The sequence below is a fragment of the Culex quinquefasciatus genome, chromosome 3 (assembly GCF_015732765.1).
Source record: "Culex quinquefasciatus strain JHB chromosome 3, VPISU_Cqui_1.0_pri_paternal, whole genome shotgun sequence".
Classification (NCBI taxonomy): domain Eukaryota; kingdom Metazoa; phylum Arthropoda; class Insecta; order Diptera; family Culicidae; genus Culex; species Culex quinquefasciatus.
This window is the reverse complement of record NC_051863.1, coordinates 171,371,560-171,390,770: the sequence shown is the minus strand read 5'-3', so window position 1 is coordinate 171,390,770 and position 19,211 is coordinate 171,371,560. Positions and strand designations below refer to the sequence as shown.

General features: G+C 40.2%; 1 protein-coding gene across 3 annotated transcripts in view; it reads left to right on the top strand.

Moving 5' to 3' along the window:
* LOC6044069 (opsin, ultraviolet-sensitive) overlaps positions 1-19,211 on the top strand; it is a 219,143-nt gene that overhangs the window by 134,396 nt on the left and 65,536 nt on the right. For all 3 annotated transcript variants that reach the window (XM_038260125.1, XM_038260127.1, XM_038260124.1), the window contains exons 2-3: positions 7,598-7,981; positions 13,407-13,548. In XM_038260125.1, the coding sequence (XP_038116053.1) occupies positions 7,855-7,981; positions 13,407-13,548 (269 nt within the window). In that variant the 5' untranslated portion in view covers positions 7,598-7,854. The remainder of the gene's footprint in view (positions 1-7,597; positions 7,982-13,406; positions 13,549-19,211) is intronic.

The following is a 19,211-nucleotide window of genomic DNA, read 5'->3' as shown; positions in this document are numbered from 1 at the left end:
CCACTTACCTCAAGAGTCTTTCAGATCCAAAAATGACACTTACATAACCGCAGACGTATTTTCATGCACGACAAATGTGGATATGAATGAAACACTGAGCATCATCTCAAGGACGAATGTAACACCAAATTTCACCCGAAATCAGCGTCATTTACCTACTTTCGCAGTGTGCAACATAACTGCATGCAGATTTCCTTACGTTCCCATGCAAACGGGGGGAAATTTATGAGCACTGAAGCCCGACATGGTACGTGACCACGCGGGCCAGGAATGAAAAATCTAGTGGCGCAAAAGTACCTTACATGGCTCACGGTGCAGCACTGCGCGTCGAAAATCATCACTCAACCAGCAGCAGCAGCATCAGAGAAGAGGTGGGCGTTTTACCCTTCCAAGGAGGGTAAACTGTCCGATTTGTTGTATACTATAGATAACGTGGAACGTGCTGGATGGGTTAAGCTCCGGTCAATTTGTAATTCTGTTTAAAAAGCTGAAGTTTAAAAATTGTGTGTGTGTTGTCAACAATAGAGTCATTCACCCACTCAGGATGCATGACGCATATAAACGGAATCAACGCTTTTCGGTATTAATGAGTGCTGGAAAAAGGTTTTGTGGAAAGCACTCGAGAGCCCACAATAGTGACCATGATGCTCTTCAGTAATTCCCCGAAAGAATGTGTTGCACGATGGTCGTTTCGTTTCCTACCCTTCAGTTGAGCTTTTGTACATCCATACTATTTTGGGATATTGCTTCTGATCTCAAAAGGAATAACACTAGTCTGATATGTTTTCAAAATGTTCCAGTTTAAGAAATGGTATTATTTCATTATTAGTAACAAGTCGAAAGAGTTTTTCCTCTTTTAAAATAGCGAAAATTCATAAGTTTAGATGCTTTTCCAAAAAAGGAAAACTCTCTTCACTTGTTCAACACGTTTGGTTGCAAAAAATCTTTGCAACCCAGTGTAAACGATGACGCCTTACAGGCTTGTCTCCATCACTCCCGGGATGCCAAAAATCAATGACCTGCCACAAGCACTCAGGGCAGAGTTATGGCATGTTGGAATAAATTTACGACGATGGTGGTGGTGGTTTGCCCTGCTGCTAACAAGTGTCCAAAATTTCCGGTTCCTGATGATACCGTTCCGGAGTCGTTCCACGTGTCCCTGAGGGGATTGAACAATATCTGCCCTGTTCTGTGTGTAGCAGGCAGACAGAAAAACAATGAACACTCGTAAACACGATACGGCCAGGATTTTCCGGCCTCAGGGAACAACAAATTTTATCTTTCGTCCATCGGCAATCAAACCTGAAGCCATAACTTTATGATTCACTGACATGCTTGGGGAGAAGGATGCGAGAATTAATCTCCATCGACAAATTGCTGGTAACGGACCGTATTGTCCTCAGGTTAGACCTGCACACAGAAAGCAGACTTTAGTGACGAGTCAGCAATAGATGGTAACTTACTACTTCCTACGATGGCAACAGCGAACCAAGATGTGATTTATCTTGTATCACATCAGTTAGGAAGCTGTTCATAGGTCAGTTTAGTAATCTGTATCTTCTGCTTGCTTAGAGCAGCAATAGCTGAATTAATTCGTTTGCTACCCATAGCAATCTTGCTAAAAGCGACAACATGATTTATTAACAATTCAAGAACTACATTCGATTTCAATATCTACAATCAAGGCAAAAATACACTTAGTCAGTTACATAATTCTATTATCATTGGGAGGCTTCCCATGAATCCATTTCACAAGTTTCACCATAAATATTATAAAGGGCATTCTAAACGCAATAAAAAGCCAACACCAGCCATAAAAAAATCCGCATGACTCCGTCATAAACCGTTCGCATCCTAGCATCAGCATGAACTAAATTATGTTTTTACGTAATTTCGATGGCATATAAAGTCATATATTTGGAAGATATTCGCAAAAAAAAAACCATGCAACATAAATATCGCAGTTGATTATCACCCATTAATCAAATTAGCTCGACCCCCGTGCCCCATCAATTTTGAGGTCTGCACGCAGGGAAATAAAGGGTCCGCATCAACAAAGTGAAATGGAACCTCTCGATGGAGGCCCCAACAAAATAAAGCCCCCCCTCGGGCGAATGTATTCGAAATCACATATCGGGGTCATGCCTTTCCGAACTGTGCTGGCTGAATCTGGGTGACAACTTTACGTTTCCGGCCTACGAGCTCTCGAAACAGTGCGAGAGTTATGCAACCCTTTTGATGTTGACTTTTCCCACAACAGGGCGGGCAGCGAACTCGTTTACTGGTCTCTGGTGGAGACTAATTAAAGAGTGTTTAATACGGTGCGTTGGTTGATAAATTTAATTAGTTTCGATTTGACGACTATCAATTATGCAGGCGTCGATTGGCAGAACCAATATAACGGTAATTTGATAAAAATGTAGCACTTATAAATAAACTCAGGTAATTCATCGATAAACTTTTGATTGTTCAACGGTGATAGCTGAGCAATTCTCTACGAAATCGTTTTTTTTTTTTTTTTTAATTTTTGTATTTTTTAATCAACCTGAAATTTTGTTGGTGCCTTCGGTATGCCCAAAGAAGCCATTTTGCATCATTAGTTTGTCCATATAATTTTCTTACAAATTTGGCATCTGTCCATACAAAAATGATGTATGAAAATTCAAAATTCTGTATCTTTAGAAGGAATTTTTTAATCGATTTGGTGTCTTCGGCAAAGCTTTAGGTATGGATAAGGACTACACTGAAAAAAATTATACACGATAAAACAAATTTTAATGATTTTCAATTTAACTTTTTGCCACTAGAACTTGAATTGCATAAAAACACTTTTTTTCTGATAAGCATCCTAAGGGCATCAACTGCCAACTTTTTATGTATACAAATAGATGATTTCATAAATTACATCAAATTATACAATTATGCATTTGAATCAAAAAGATTTTTCTTTTCAAAAGTTCTAAATTACACTAAGCTTTAGATTTATAAAAAAAATGATGAAAATTTATAAACTCAGCTAAACAAACATTTTTTTAACGTTTTATATTAATCCTTAAAAATAACCTCACTTATGGTCCATTTGATGTCGTCGATTCAATTTGCTAATTTTTTGGCCTTAATTTGTAAGAACCACAATAACTTGGCAGCAGGCTTGACCAAATAGTTTAGTTGTCCGCGTAAGATCATGGGTTCGATTCCTATCTGCTCCAACCTTCCATCGGATGGGGAAGAAATTCGGTGCCGGGAATTCCCGGCACAAAATTCCCGGTATTTTTATATGTTGTACGGGGAATTCCCGGAATCAAACAAAAATCTTTATTTGGCCTGGAAATTACATTAGTATTACAATTTATAAGTTTAAACTTTTCTAAAATTTTACATTAATTGGTATCATTTCTATTTTTTAGTCATGTTTTATAGAATATATAAAAAAAAATATTTATAAGATACTAATTTCATTTGAATTAGCAATGTGGTGCAAATAAAATTCAAAGCACAACAGAGAACAACAAAAATTTGTTTAAGTTATCTTAAAACTGCTATCATTGTTTAGAAAGATATTAATAGTATTTAGCTAATTCTATAAATTTAAACTTGAAAAACATAGCAAATATAAAGAAAACATAGATTTTATAACTTTTTCAAAAACTTCCGGGAACATAAAAATATTTTTCCCGTTTTCCCGGAAACTCAAAACCTGGGAAAATTTGACGTCCTGCTTGGAAATCATCGAACAATTGGGTAAACATCAACATCAGTTTGACAACTGATTTTGGCGTTTGAGTGCATTTAAAATTCAAAGCACAACAAAGAACAAAAAAACACGTTTCTTAATACACCATTAACTGGTTGGTGTCTTCCTCATATTTACAAAGTAATAATGAAAATAAGTTTATGAAAAAATAGATACCTGATACAGACTTTTCCAGAAAACATGCAGACTCTCATTTGAAGCAATGTGGCAACCGGGCGTTCCGCATCTTGCGCGACTCTCGCATGTAAACAAAAAGACCTGACCTTTTATGGTTATGTAAAAAATCACCCTTTTTTGTAGATACAAATATCCTTTTCTTAGCATAACTTTTTTAATACTTTACTAAACAGAATAAATTTGAATAGGGTCTTATGGGACCCCAAAACGAATCGAATGATGCTGACCCGGCCAAAATCGGTTCAGCCAGTTCTGAGAAAATCGTGTGAAAATAAATCATGTCTACACACATCCCCACAGACATTTATTCAGAATTTCATTCTGAGTCGATATGTAAACGTGAAGGTGTATCTAGAAGGTATATTTAAGAAGTTTAATTTTTGAGTGATTTTATAGCCTTGCCTCAGTGAGGTGAGGAAGGCAAAAATCTTTAAAACTATCTACAAGTGCTATCCTTGTTATGATTAATATTAAAAGTATTGAGCTAATAGTATGATTTTAAAGCTTGAAAAACATAACAAATATAAAGAAAACATAGATTTTATGACGTTTTCTAAAAATTCCCGGGAATAATTTTTTTTTCCGTTTTCCGGGATACTCAAAACCCGGGAAAATTGGACACCCTACTTGGAAATCATCAAATAATGGGGTAAATTTCTACATCATTTTGTTAACAGATTTTGACGTTTGACAGCTTGTTTGACGTTTGAGTGCTTTTTCATCCGAATACATTTGAATTAGAGAACATTGGAATTTTCGAACATTCCGAATCCACTCTGTACTTCTTACAACCATAAAAGGCATCAAGGAAAAGCAAGATGCATTCTGCCGATTTACCTTCAAAGAATTACTAGTAGTTACTTCACAGAAAAAATATATGGTAATATTCATCAGGTAATGGTGACAGATATTGCTTCAAAAAAAAAATGATAAAATTTTCTTTAGAAAATGATGAATTTTCATCAGTCTTTGATGAATATTCATCAGGTTCACATTTTTACATATTGTTTCTGTAATATTACTCCAAAAAAGAGGTAATTTAATTTACTAAATTTTCAACATTCCAAAATTAAATATTTTTTTTCTGTGTTGAATTGATGGAAAATACACGAATTACTGAGTACCTATGGAATTACACGAATAACTACGGTATTACTAGGTTATTCCAGAATTACAGGAATTACTGCAGAATTGCGAAGTTATTCTGGAATTACTGAATTACTTACTCAAAATCCGAATGATCCCGTACTAGCTATAACTATGATTTCTTACATAAAAATTAATAGGCATTAAATAGAATCATAAAAGGATTATCGAAATTATCTTTTTAACAGTTATTTTCTATTATTTTATTATTTTCGGAAGTATTTTTTCACAAAAAAAAATCATGGAATTACCAGGATTACTGGGATTATCAAGAGTTACCAGGATTACTCTGGATTTTTTTTTACTCTGGAATTTCTCAGTAAATCTGGAATTACAGAATTACTTGCTCAAATTCCAAGTAATTCCGGATTAGTGACCAGTCTGACACGATGCTGGAATCCCCTTGGGTTCTAATCTAATCTAATCAGACCCTTGCGCAGCCAATCTATCGAAGGGATTCTGGAGAGTGCCTTAGGTTAGATGACGCCTAGCACTCTTCTTGTCATTTATTAACATTTGTAGTGCGCCATTGCATTGAAATGCATTGAAACACCACAAACGTTAAAGCGGCCAGGCCTACTGCGTAAAGCCGTATCGCAGAGATGACTCGTAATTGTGTTGTGTTTGAGCACTGAGTGTTCGAACAACAACACAATTCTGAATCGACAGGGGAGGAAGAAGCGTGGGACACACCACCATACCCTCCGAGATTTTGGTTGTATTCGTTGGGAGCACCATGCTAAGAAGGTTTGGTACTCCGGGACTCTCTGGGATGGGACATTGTATTTCCACGAATGCCCTGGACACTATTTGCCGTGGTTATAGCGCCACAACTCGCTCTCTGTAACAGTATTCCTAATTCCAGTCCAAGCTTACCAAGTCGTCATGGCCTAGTGGTTAGCATTTTTGCTTACCAATCCAAAAGACGGGAGATCGAACCCCGCCTCGAGCGACTTTGATTTTTCGTTCATATTCATTGTTTCAAATTTATGTGTTCTTAACTTTCTCGTTGGGAGCAGATGGGCATCGAACCCAGAACCATTCGCTTTCAAAGCGAACACCGTAACCAGTCAGCCACGGCCGCTCCTCGATGCTGGAATCCCCTTGGGTTCTAATCTAATCTAATCAGACCCTTGCGCAGCCAATCTATCGAAGGGATTCTGGAGAGTGCCTTAGGTTAGATGACGCCTAGCACTCTTCTTGTCATTTATTAACATTTGTAGTGCGCCATTGCATTGAAATGCATTGAAACACCACAAACGTTAAAGCGGCCAGGCCTACTGCGTAAAGCCGTATCGCAGAGATGACTCGTAATTGTGTTGTGTTTGAGCACTGAGTGTTCGAACAACAACACAATTCTGAATCGACAGGGGAGGAAGAAGCGTGGGGACACACCACCATACCCTCCGAGATTTTGGTTGTATTCGTTGGGAGCACCATGCTAAGAAGGTTTGGTACTCCGGGACTCTCTGGGATGGGACATTGTATTTCCACGAATGCCCTGGACACTATTTGCCGTGGTTATAGCGCCACAACTCGCTCTCTGTAACAGTATTCCCAATTCCAGTCCACGCTCACCAAGTCGTCATGGCCTAGTGGTTAGCATTTTTGCTTACCAATCCAAAAGACGGGAGATCGAACCCCGCCTCGAGCGACTTTGATTTTTCGTTCATATTCATTGTTTCAAATTTATGTGTTCTTAACTTTCTCGTTGGGAGCAGATGGGCATCGAACCCAGAACCATTCGCTTTCAAAGCGAACACCGTAACCAGTCAGCCACGGCCGCTCCTCGATGCTGGAATCCCCTTGGGTTCGAACAGAAACTTGCAATAGAGACCACAAAAGACCTGGGGTCGTTAAAGTGGATGGTTTGATTTTTTGGAAATAACTTGCAATGAAACTGCAGTGTTATACCTAATATTAAAACGAAACCATTTTTAAAGCACTATTGAAAACATGTTTCAAAATAGAAATCATGAAAAAGCTTACTTGTTGAATGGTATTTGAAAAATACATTGTAGTCATATCAATGCCACCCACTTTAAGGTAACAGATTATACCTCATCCTTAACTCCAGAACAAAATTTCAAAGTTTTCAATTCCGTAAAAATATCGGTACTTGGATTTTCTCTACTTGTAACTTTTTTTTCTGATGAGTCCTAAGCTGCAAAAACTTTGCCGAAAACATCATACAGATAAAAAAAATCCATCACAAAAAAGTAAATTTGCGAAGACGTTGAAAATTACTTGTAACCATTTTCTCTTTATTCTCGGTATTGAAATGTATTTTTTTACTTTTTGTTTTGTTTGAAATCATGTTTCCAAAATGTTTCCCCATGATGATTTTGAAAAAAATCCACCGCTTCGTTTTTTTTATTCTAGGAAAACGCACCTGCTGCGTACGCTATCAAATCCATTGAAAAAGCTAAACACGTATTTCGTGAACTTTTTTCTCCCAGCATTGTATTGGACTTAAGATGTATCGCTAATTCTCCTTTTTCAATTTGTTATCTTTTTTAGACATCGTCCCCGCCAAATCGGATTATCCTTCCGGGTCCTGGAAGAGGATCAATAGCACAAACCGCACCCACTTTTACAAGATAAGTGCATGGCCAACTTGAACCACGCCGTCGATTGCCGCCGACGCCGTCGCCTGCTGCTACCCTAAGGGATCAACCCCCCCGGCAGAGGAGACAAAAGCCTAGGGGTCTTTAAACGACGACGTGAAAATCGAGAAAACGAAACGAAAAAAAGAGCCAAATTTTCACTCACCAACGATGAAACGATTCGTAGCAATTCTGTTCGTGCTGGGCGAAACCATCGCTAATATTAGCGCGAATTACGAGCTGAAGGAAGCGGCCGCCTCACCAGCGTACATTTCCGGCGGTGGACGTGCCCTTGAAGGTAAGGACAGCATTTGGAGGATGGTGATGGGTTCTTTTTTTGCTTTGTGAATTTTTGCTTTACTTTCTTACGGGAAACGGATGGTATTTATGATCATTGTATTCTTTTTATGTCTATCTTGTTGGAATAGCTTAAATAAAGCAATAAGCTAAATGTTTCCCAGAATTTGCAAAAATTAAAAGAAGTTTGAGCAAATTTTGCTTTTGCCAATGTTTTTTTTCTGGGCAACCGTCAGCTGGGGTGAATCGGCATTAAAGTCTGAAGAGAGACAGAGAGCTCTTGAAAGCTTGAAATATGGAAAACGATGTACAGTTTTTCTTGTACCGCCATTAGGGTGACATTGACTCTGGGGGGTGCAATTGGGTCATACAAATTTAAATATTTTTGTATGATCCAATCTCACCCCCAGACCCAATGTCACCCCTGATGACGGTGTGATCTATCCAAAACCAATCAAAAATATAAAAATATTGCTCAGTAAAAAGGCTAAAACAGCTGTCCCAATTCTCCCAGAGGACGGTATGTTAAAAATGATCGAAACAACATGAGAGTGTAACATTTTTTTGTAATAAAAATTCCAATCGAGATAGAAGTAGAGCACCACTAATTTTTTACTTCATATTGGCATTTCTCGGAAACTATTGAATGAAATGAACTAATACATCCTACACAGTGTTAATTAGGATGTTTACTGCCTCCATTTCAAATTTCAACCAATTTGATCAAGTCTGTAAAAAAGGGCAAGCAAACACGTAAAAATTCTCGATTTTGCTCTGGGAGGGAAGGGGATAAAATTATTTAATTGAATATAAGGCATTTCGGATGAACAAATCTCGAGTTTGAAAAGAAATACCCCTCAGATTTTGTAAACGCGTTTGTAGTGCTAGATCTTCCTTTCTTAACGAAATTCTTTGCATAACATTTGGCCTGCGCTTTTTTAAGAAAATTGTGATTTGAAAATTACATATAAAATGTTTTTTTTTTCAAGAACATTGATTAAAAAAAATCGGCAGGTCTGATATTTGGCCCCATTGGAAGAAGGGTTCTTTCCCGACATTTTGCTAGAGCATTTTAAAAGATTTTTTCGATTTAATAGGATTTGAAAAGCTTCCGAATTTACCAGATTTCAAGCTTTCTTTGAAATCATCATAACATTAATGCTGGAAGAACCAAGACGAGAGAAAAATTAACTTTTCTTTATACAATTTGCTATGAAAGTACAAAAGATACAAAGATACAGATTCAAATTTTAGATGATCCCCAAATATCAATGGAGTTATTTCAAAGAATGTTAGAAATCTGTAAAATTTGGATAGGTAACTTTTTATGGGAGGTCAAAAATAGTGAGACAATTTCACTTTTTGTGACGGAACATGCACAAATTAAAAGTTTGACAGAAACCTAGTACTACGGGAAACTGAAAATTTTCAACCAAGGGAAATATCTAATTAATTGAAAATTGTTCTAATCTTGACTCTGATCAATATTTTGTAACTAAATTTAGGACAGCGACTTTGATCGTTAAAAGATGTGTGAAGGTCAATTAAAATCTTCAATGCATTTTTATTTCTTTATTTGATTTTAAAGACCACTTAACTCAAGAGTCATTCGGGTCCGAATCAATGCATTTAAAATCATACAACTTTAAGTAAGTTCATATTTTTTTTTCAAAATCGTGTCTCAAATCGTTCAATAAATAAATAAATGCTCTCATGTTGACAAGAATTTTGTTCACAAAGTGTTTGAACAGTGGCCTGGTTCACGGAAATAAAAAAAAGACAAAGTTCCCCTGATCAAAAACCTATAAGAAACATAAGAATAGGACAATTTGACAGGATATTGGAAAATTTTCTCAAAGAAGATGTAAAAAGTTACAACTCTCCATAGTAAATCGAATAAAGTTCCATACTAACTTCAGATCAAAACTGGAGCAACTAAACCTGAACCAAAAAATTAAAATTTTCAGTTTGGGGCATTCCACAATCGATCATCTATTTTTTTTTCAAATTAAACCTTCTAACACCATTGTTAAACCAGTGTTCCATGATTATTTTACTTCAAATTGTAATTTCTCGAATACTAGGTATTAAACGAACTAAAGTAATTCTTCTTGCACAAACCTAATTGAAATATTGAATGATGGGAAAGGGTTAAAAGTTTTTTTTTTGAATAAAATAACACAAATTTTTCCTTGAAATGCTTACCAAAATTGTTATAATTTATTTTAATTAAGCTACATCTTTTTTCAGGTGCTTCAGTTTGCATCATTCTTTATATCTGATTCTGACCATCTAATTTATTCTATTAAAACTGAACAATACACGGAATCTCCATTCATTATTTTTTTTCAGAACATTTAAAAAAACTAACATAATCCATCTATGTTGTGGAGCCTTCCACACTTATTACCAACAATGGCTGATATGATGGAATTGTACAAAAAAATCATCTATTTTTTAGATCCGGAATAAAAAAAGTACATAAATATCACTTAAGTGGCCATACCTCGAGACAGGGTTACCAGATCATCAGAAAATCAGTGAATAATTGGCAAAGGGAGCGCGTGGTCGTAAAAAATATTCGGAGTGAAAAGTGATTTCTTTTGTGATTTTCAAAGCCCTTCCTATATCATCGTTGATCGGAAGGCACGGCGTCGGGTGGATTGTGTTTAAATTTTTCGAGTAAGGTTTTATTTTTTTGCGGTGAAAAAGCCATTTCTATATAATGAACGAAAGATGCATTGACAATTTGGATCGTTGAGTTAATAGTGGAGCAAATAACTGTGTGTGAGTGAGTATGTGTGTTAACCAGAAAGACCTTCCCATAGCATCGTTGCTCGGAAGGCTCGCCGACGGGTCTGTTATGAAAGTCCTCCCCATAGCGTCGTAGCTCGGGAGGCATCGAAAAGCCAATACCTTATCCTACTAACCCAAAAAAATAATAATCACGTGATGCTTGAAGGAGATGCTGTGGATTCAACGGTCTCAAGCGGTATCAACAAGTATATAGCGAAAAACTATGTGCTTGATGAGTCTGCAACTTCAACTATCGGACTAACATTCCTCCCTTTCGTTGAACTGCAGGCTTCTTGGGAGGGCGCCGGTATTGACTAATAAAGTAGAGATCTTCAGAGGTTAAACAGTGAACGGATGGTTGGCTCCCACTGATCATTTTTGATTCATTGTTTAACTTCAGCTGATCTGTCAATAACGGTGTAGCAGCTCATTGGCAGCCAACCATGCCCATGCTCTAAGCTCATTTTTAGAGCAGGATTATAGCCTTACCTCAGTGAGGAAGGCAAAATTGCAAAAAAATCAAGGTTACGAAAATATACAAAGCAAAAAAAGTTGAATTTTGGAAGGTTTAAAATTTGGTAGGTTCAATATTCCCTCTTTTTTGAGTAATATTACATAAAAAATGTGTAAAAATGTGAGCCTGATGAATATTCATCAAAAACGTCAAGAACTGATGAATACTCATGAATTCCTGATGTAATATTACACATTTTTTTCGACACAAAATCTGTCACCATTTCCTGATAAATATTACCATCATTTTTGTCTGTGTATACTTCCGATTGAATACAGCGATATGTGTATTAGGGTGTTTCAGCCAAACGAAAAAGTTCTCAGAATCAGGCAAACCGAGGTTCCCCTAGTAGAGGATACCCATAGGGACTCTCATGCCAAATATCAGCCCATTTGGTTGAGAATTGGCCTGTCCCCAGCGGTTTAAAGTTTACATGGAAATTACTATGGGATTTTTGTGCTTTTCGTTCAATCGTTCCTACAGGTCTGGGGACAACATGGATTCACTCGGAATAAAGACAGGTGTGTAGGGGATGGTCCAATGAACAAATTCCAGAAGGAATTAGGGTTGTCCATTCTGTCCCCAAGGTGCGCATTGGATCGACGTCCGATGTCTCCAGAATCATCGATTCACCCTTCAAATGTACGCATTGTCCTTAGTATGCTATGACGGCTAGGAGAAAATTACGACGCCCCATGTCAGACGGTGAACACGTGGCAGAGCATCTACTCGAGTTTTGGCTCAGAAACATTCTTTAAAGTACTAAAATTATAATTATTGATGTTCCTGGAAGAATTTCAACTATTCTAAATAAAGTAAAATGATGATTTTGTGTTAATAATGCAATCGATGCCTCTCCACGTGTTCACCGTCTCATATGGGGCGTCGTGGTTTCCACCTAGCCATCATAGCATACTAAGGAAATGCGATGCTTTTGAAGGATGAATCGTTGGTTTTAGAGACACCGGACGTCGATCCAATGCGCACCTTGGGGACAGAATGGACAAGCCCAATTCTTTCCTACACACCTGTCTTTATTCCGAGTGAATCCATGTTGTCCCCAGACCTTTAGGAACGATTGAACGAAAAGCACAAAAATCCCATAGTAATTTCCATGTAAACTTTAAACCGCTGGGGACAGGCCAATTCTCAACCAAATGGGCTGATATTTGGCATGAGAGTCCCTATGGGTATCCTCTACTAGGGGAACCTAGGTTTCCCTAATTCTGAGAACTATTGGTTTTGGATGAAACACCCTAATGTGTATACTCTACAATAAAGCGATAGACAATAAATCAGTGAGAAAGTATTTTATTCAAGATAATACAGGTTTTCAAATATTCACAGGCCCGTTTTATAGGACTAGCCCGCAAAACTGCATGGAAACTTTTGTGAAAACTTCAATAATACAAAATGGCTTATTTTGTCTTTTAGAATGCATAAAAAAAGTTCCATCCAAATTTTGAAAAAACGCAAAAAGTCGGTTTAAATTACTCAGTTTTCAAAATGAGAAACCCCATTTTTTTATGGATGGTAAAAATTAAAAAAAAAACCTTTAGCTTGTAAGGCCTATCTTTGAGATAATGTTGCCAAAGGGCATGAAAGCTAACAACTTTGTGTCGGTACTCATAAAATAATCGTACTTTTCCAGCTATCTATCTATTACTTTTAAACCTGCTTGAAATCTTGTGGTGACAATCATTTGCCTCGATTTTGAAACTCGTACTTTTGTTTGACGCAAGTTTTTGCTATTTTCATCCCATTATCTCTAGTATGGTGAGCAACAATGAGCCTAATTTTGTAAAGCAGCTTTGTGGAACGCCGTTAGTTAAAAAGCCTCTTCTATTTTATGTATTACGCAGGACTTTAGCCTTCCTCCCCTAATGAATGAAAAGCAGGAGTCATAAACATAAAGCAAAATAATCTCCTTTCACGGTAATCTGTTTGCACTGGGCAACCCTCAAGGAAAGTAACAACCTCCCCCAAAACATCCTGGTCTGACACACACACACTTACACAAACCCGCAGTTCAGCCGAATGATCAAAAAAAAAATTGTTAACAGAAAAGTGAGTGTCACAACTTTTTATCCGCATCTATCTCGTCCTCGCTTTGCAGATGTCCATCTGTCGCCTCTAATGGCCAAAATGACGGCCTCGCTGCAAACCGTGGGCTCGTTGGCGAACGACGACGGTCCGTTGCCGCCGGGTGAGGACACGGCCGTCTCGACCGAGGTCTCCAACACCAGCTTGCTGTGGACGTAAGTATAAGAGGGGGGAGAAGAGCTAGGGGGTTGTTAAACTTTTGCCAATTCGAGTGACAAGTTTTGGACGAATTGAGGGCGTGAATTTTTGTGCCAATTTAAAATGGTAATAAATTATTCAAAAAAGGAATAACATTAGGGGTAGCTCATATCAAATAAAAATGGATGCTAAGACTTATCAAGTAAAAGCTTGTTCAATTTGGTATGATCATGGAGAAAAGTTTTATTAGAAAACCACAGACAAACAGCCGCGAATCATTGAACACTACTGCCATTTTTACAAGCTGAACATGAGGACTTGGTGGTCAGAATTAATCTCAGAGGGTCGTCTTCTTACATCAATCGATTTTTTAGGAATTTGTTACCACTCTCGTTAGGGTTTTAAAATCGTCCATTAAATTGTTGATTGACGGTGACTTCAAAGAGATTCACACACATTTTCCTGTGAACAAAAGGGGGATCCAAATCCAAATCGACTTTCAACACGTACGACCCTAGGAAACTGTGACTGACAGAGACTTTTGCTTTGAAGAAAAGTTCGTTTCCATGAAATGAATGTGCCAACGGAACGCCCGGACGGACTTGCGAGAGAACTGCGTGGCCATTTGCAAAACTTTCTGAAGCCTCAGCCTGATGGCTTAGCCAGGATCATTAAATGCAATGACTTGCTAATGTACCACACCGACTGGAAGTGATAACGGAAACGATTCCGAGTGTAACGAGTGAAAACCGCCATTTGATAGAATTATCAAGATTTTGGTGTTGGGTTTCAGATGCCTTTAAACTAATCTCCCAAGCATTGTTGAAAGGATAAAAAAAATACATGGGTATTTCTCCTCCAACTCCCACAGTAGTTGCCCCGACCTCATCTTTGATTTGCGTGAAACTTTGTCCTAAGGGGTAACTATTGTCCCTGATCACGAGGTCCGTTTTTTGATATCTCGTGACGGAGGGACGGTATGATCCCTTTCATTTTTGAACATGCGAGAAAAGAGGTGTTTTGCAATAATTTGCAGCCTGAAATGAGTGATGAGATGGAAATTTGGTGTCAAATTGTACGCCCGATTTAATGGCGTACTAAGAATTCAAAAAAAGTATTTTTCATGGAAAAAAAACACTAAAAATGATTTAAAAACTCTGCCATTTTCCTTTACTCGACTGTAATTTTTTTTGGAACATGTCATTTTAAAGGAAATTTAATGTACACCCAGAACTGGGAATCGGCATACGAGAGAATAAAGAGCACGATTCGGTAGTAAAATGGTACTGTGTGCGGACTGAGAGGATAAATCCCAAAATTACCGAGAGTACTTTACTCATGGGTTCATCTTTAAAAAGAGTTCATCTATCAAAAAAAAGTACCAGTACCGAGACTCGAACCCAAAACCTTCGGCATATTGAACCGTGCCTTTGCCGTATGGGCCACCATGGTTCGGTGACTAAATGGCGGTCGTTTGTCCATATAAGCCACTCATAGGATGAACTATTCCAATGAACGAATGAACACGCGAGAGGACTATACTCTCGCAATATAGCACTTTCCTCACGTTTCTTTTCGTGAGGACTATCCCCTCGTTCTTTAACTTTGGGTGTACTTTTCGGATCAACATTGACCCACAAGGGTTATTTTTTCATTTAGAACAAACATATTCATTTTAAAATTTCGTGTTTAACTTTGCAGGGTTATTTTTTAGAGTTTGACAATGTTCTAAAAAGTTGTAGAGCAGACAATTACAAAAAAATTGATATACAGCATGTATAAAAAGTATTTAAACCCCTTGGGCACTACGCACATTTTGTGATGAAACATGTAAACAATTTAAAATTTATAGGTTAGATGATTTATATAAAAAGTTATATAACAAATACTATTACAAAAATAAAAAAAGTGCAAAAAAAGTTTGTACACCTTTCGAAAAATTAACATAAATAAAGTTATTTGTTGACAAATCACCATAAATCCAGTCTCCCAACTCCAATTAGGCATCCTTGACTGATTAAAAAAATAATTGGGATTGAATATAAAGTTTACTAACTACTTAGTATAAAAGTTTATATAACTCTGGAAATTCTAAACAAAACTTATCTTAACTCAATTTTGCAAACTTTTAATTCAACTAAATGTCAATATATTACCCTTAGAGCAATGCCAGCTCAAATCAGGATTTTTTCTGGCACTTTTGTTCCCGATCCTCTCCGAACTTTTTTGGTGGTATTTTTTTCGAAAAGATCAGAAAATTTCACGACTGTTTTATAGTTTAGCATTGAAAATCGGACCATTAGATGCTGAGATATCGGCATTAGAAAATGGTGTGTTGTTTGGGTGGGACTTAGAAAACAACAATTTTTCTGTTTTTAATCCTTTGCATGGCAATATCTCAGCTACGAAGGGTCGTATCATACATACCATACCAAACAGCTTAGAACACCATACGCGGTGCCCGTGCTGTATCAAGAAGGTTGTTCCATGTTGCTCGGTTCTGGGCTGCAGCTCGCCAGTCTCCTAGGTTGCAGATCTTTCTTAGGTCCGCCTCGATCTGATTACCCCATCGTGCACGCTGCGCTCCTGCTCTTCGGCCAGTGCCGCCATCCGGTCGCGCGCGGTCAAAGAGCATCCTGACAGGATGGTCTTCATCCATCCTCGCGACATGGCCGGCCCACCTGAGCCTCCCGATTCTCGCCAGGGTGACGATGGTCGGTTCTCCCAGCAGCGCGTGCAGTTCGTGGTTCATGCGCCTTCGCCACTCGTTCTGAGCTGTACGTACTCCACCGTAGATCGTTCGCAGCACCTTCCGTTCGAAAACTCCAAGGGCTCGTTCGTCCTCTTGCCGCAGCGTCCAGGTCTCGTGGCCATAGAGGGCAACCGGTCTAATCAGTGTCTTGTACAGGGTCAGCTTCGTGGCGCGTTGCACTCGATCAGATGTCAAGGTTTTCCGTAATCCAAAGTAGGCGCGATTCGCGGAGTGGATACGAGTCCGGATCTCTAAGCTGGTGTCGTTGTCGGCCGTTACCAGCGATCCCAAGTACACGAATTCGCTCACCTCCTCCAGCACATCGCCATCCACAGCTAGAGGGTGAGTCTTGGGGGTCAACGTCCTTTGAGCCCCTCCCTTTCATGTACTTTGTTTTCGTCGTATTCATGGCCAATCCAATTCGTCCTGCTTGCGTCTTTAAGGCGGTGTAAACCCTTTTCACCGTCTCTAGGTCTCTCGCTATAATATCAATGTCGTCCGCATAAGCAAGAAGTTGGACTGTCCTGTTGCAAATCGTGCCTCTCGTGTCTATACCCGCTCTTCGCACAATTCCCTCAAGTCCGATGTTGAACAGCGCATTGGATAAGCCGTCACCTTGTCGTAACCCTTGATGCGATTGGAAGGGGTCCGCTAGCTCCCCTGCCACTCGCACGTGACACATCACACGATCCAAGGTAGCCTTGATCAGCCGAGTCAGTTTGTCCGGAAATCCGTTCTCGTGCATGATCTGCCATAGCTGTTCGCGGTCGACTGTATCGTACGCTGCCTTGAAATCGATGAAGATGTGATGTGTGGGCACGTTGTACTCACGGCATTTCTCGAGGATCTGCCGGAGCGAGAAAATTTGGTCCGTGGTGGCCCGAGCGCCAGTAAACCCCGCTTGATAGGGGCCCACGAACCTCCGTGCGTACGGTGTCAGCAGACGGCAGAGGATCTGGGAGAGGATTTTATAGGCCGCGTTGATAAGCGTGATACCGCGGTAGTTGCCGCAGTCCAGCTTATCGCCCTTTTTGTAGATGGGGCACACGACACCATCCATCCATTCTGCTGGTAGTTTCTCCTCCCTCCAGATCTTAGAAATCACCAAGTGGATCGCCCTCGCCAACTGCTCTCCTCCATATTTGAAGAGCTCACCGGGTAACCGATCTTTACCGGCGGCCCTGTTGTTCTTCAGCTGCCTGATCTCCTTCTTCACCGTCTCCAGATCAGGTGCCGGGAACTGTTCGTCGGCAGCGGGCGGTCCAAGTTGGGTTTCAAAGCCGTCTCCATGCGCTACATCGCCGTTGAGGTGCTCGTTGAAGAACTGCTGCCACCTGTTCAACACCTCGCCTTTGTCCATAAGAAGGTTTCCCTCGGCGTCCCGACAAGTGTTGGCTTGCGGCGCATAGCCTTTGCGGGACCGGTTAACTTTCTCGTAGAACTTACGCGTCTCGTTCTGCCGGAACAGCTGCTCCATTTCGGCGCGATCGCGATCTTCCAGCTGGCGCTTCTTGAGCTTGAAGACCGTTCTCTGCTGTTTCAGCGCTTGTTTGTATCTGGCCACGTTCTCATCAGTTGCAGCTCTCAGCTTCACCGCATAAGCTGCTTTCTTCTCGTCAAGTAGCCGCTGGCACTCCTCGTCGAACCAGCGCTGCTTTCCAACTCGGACCGTACTACCTAGCGCGGCTTCAGCGGCACTGCCGATGGCCGAGCATATTCTGCTCCATCCATCGTTGAGCGAGGCAGCGCCGAGTTCCTCCTCCGTTGGCAGGCTCGCCTCCAGCTGCTGCACGTAGTGCTGAGCCGCAGCCGTGTCCTGCAGCCGCTCGGTGTTGAACGGCGGTGGGAGCCGGCTCCGTCGTCGGTGATACGTCGTCGACAGTTTTGAGTGCATGCTTGCACCCACCAGGTAGTGGTCCGAGTGGATGTCCGCACCGCGGTACGTGCGGATGTTCCGTATGTCCGAGAAGAATCGGCCGTCGATGAGGACGTGGTCGATTTGTGTTTTTGTTCGTTGGTTAGGCGATGTCCAGGTGACTTTGTGGATGTCTTTCCGGGGGAAGAATGTGCTCCGTACCACCATACCGCGGGAGGCTGCGAAGTTGATGCACCGCTGGCCGTTGTCGTTCGTGACGGTGTGCAGGCTGTTCGGCCCGATCACCGGCTTGTACATCTCCTCCCTTCCTATGCGGGCGTTCATATCTCCGATGACGATCTTGACGTCCCTCTGCGGGCAGCTGTCGAACTTCTGCTCCAGCTTCGCGTAGAACGCTTCCTTCTCGGCATCGGATGATTCCTCGTGTGGGCAATGTACGTTGAAGATGTGATAGTTGAAGAAACGGCCTTTAATCCTCAATCTACACATCCGGTCGTCGATCGGCTCCCAATCTATCACACGACTCCGCATCTTGCCCAACACTATGAAGCCGGTTCCCAGCTTGTTTTCCCTTCCAGCACATCTCTTGCAGCGCTACAACATCGAAGTTGCGGGGATTGAGCTCGTTCAACAGAGCGTACTCATACCCATCGAAACGTAGCGATCTGCAGTTCCATGTTCCGAGTTTCCAATCGGTGTCCTTTTCGTGCCTAGGTCTATGCCGTTTGTTCCGGATCCTTATTCCTTCTTGATTGTTCGTAATGGTTTTGATTTCGGTATGCAGCCGGATTGGGGCTGCGATACCTAGTCTCGGGGTGGGGCTGCCACCTTGAAGCTACCGAGACCCAGCTCCGGTTTTCTCTCGACACCGTAACGGGGGCCTTTCTCTCGAGGCCTAACGGTATAGCTACACCCGTATCAACAAAGTTCAAAAATGCAAAATATAGAAAATTTTCTCAGCTTTTCAAAAATATTTTTTTCAAAAGTGGGCAAACATGTGCACTAATTTAAAAAATGAAAAACTTCGACTATTTTATAAAAAATCACCTAAA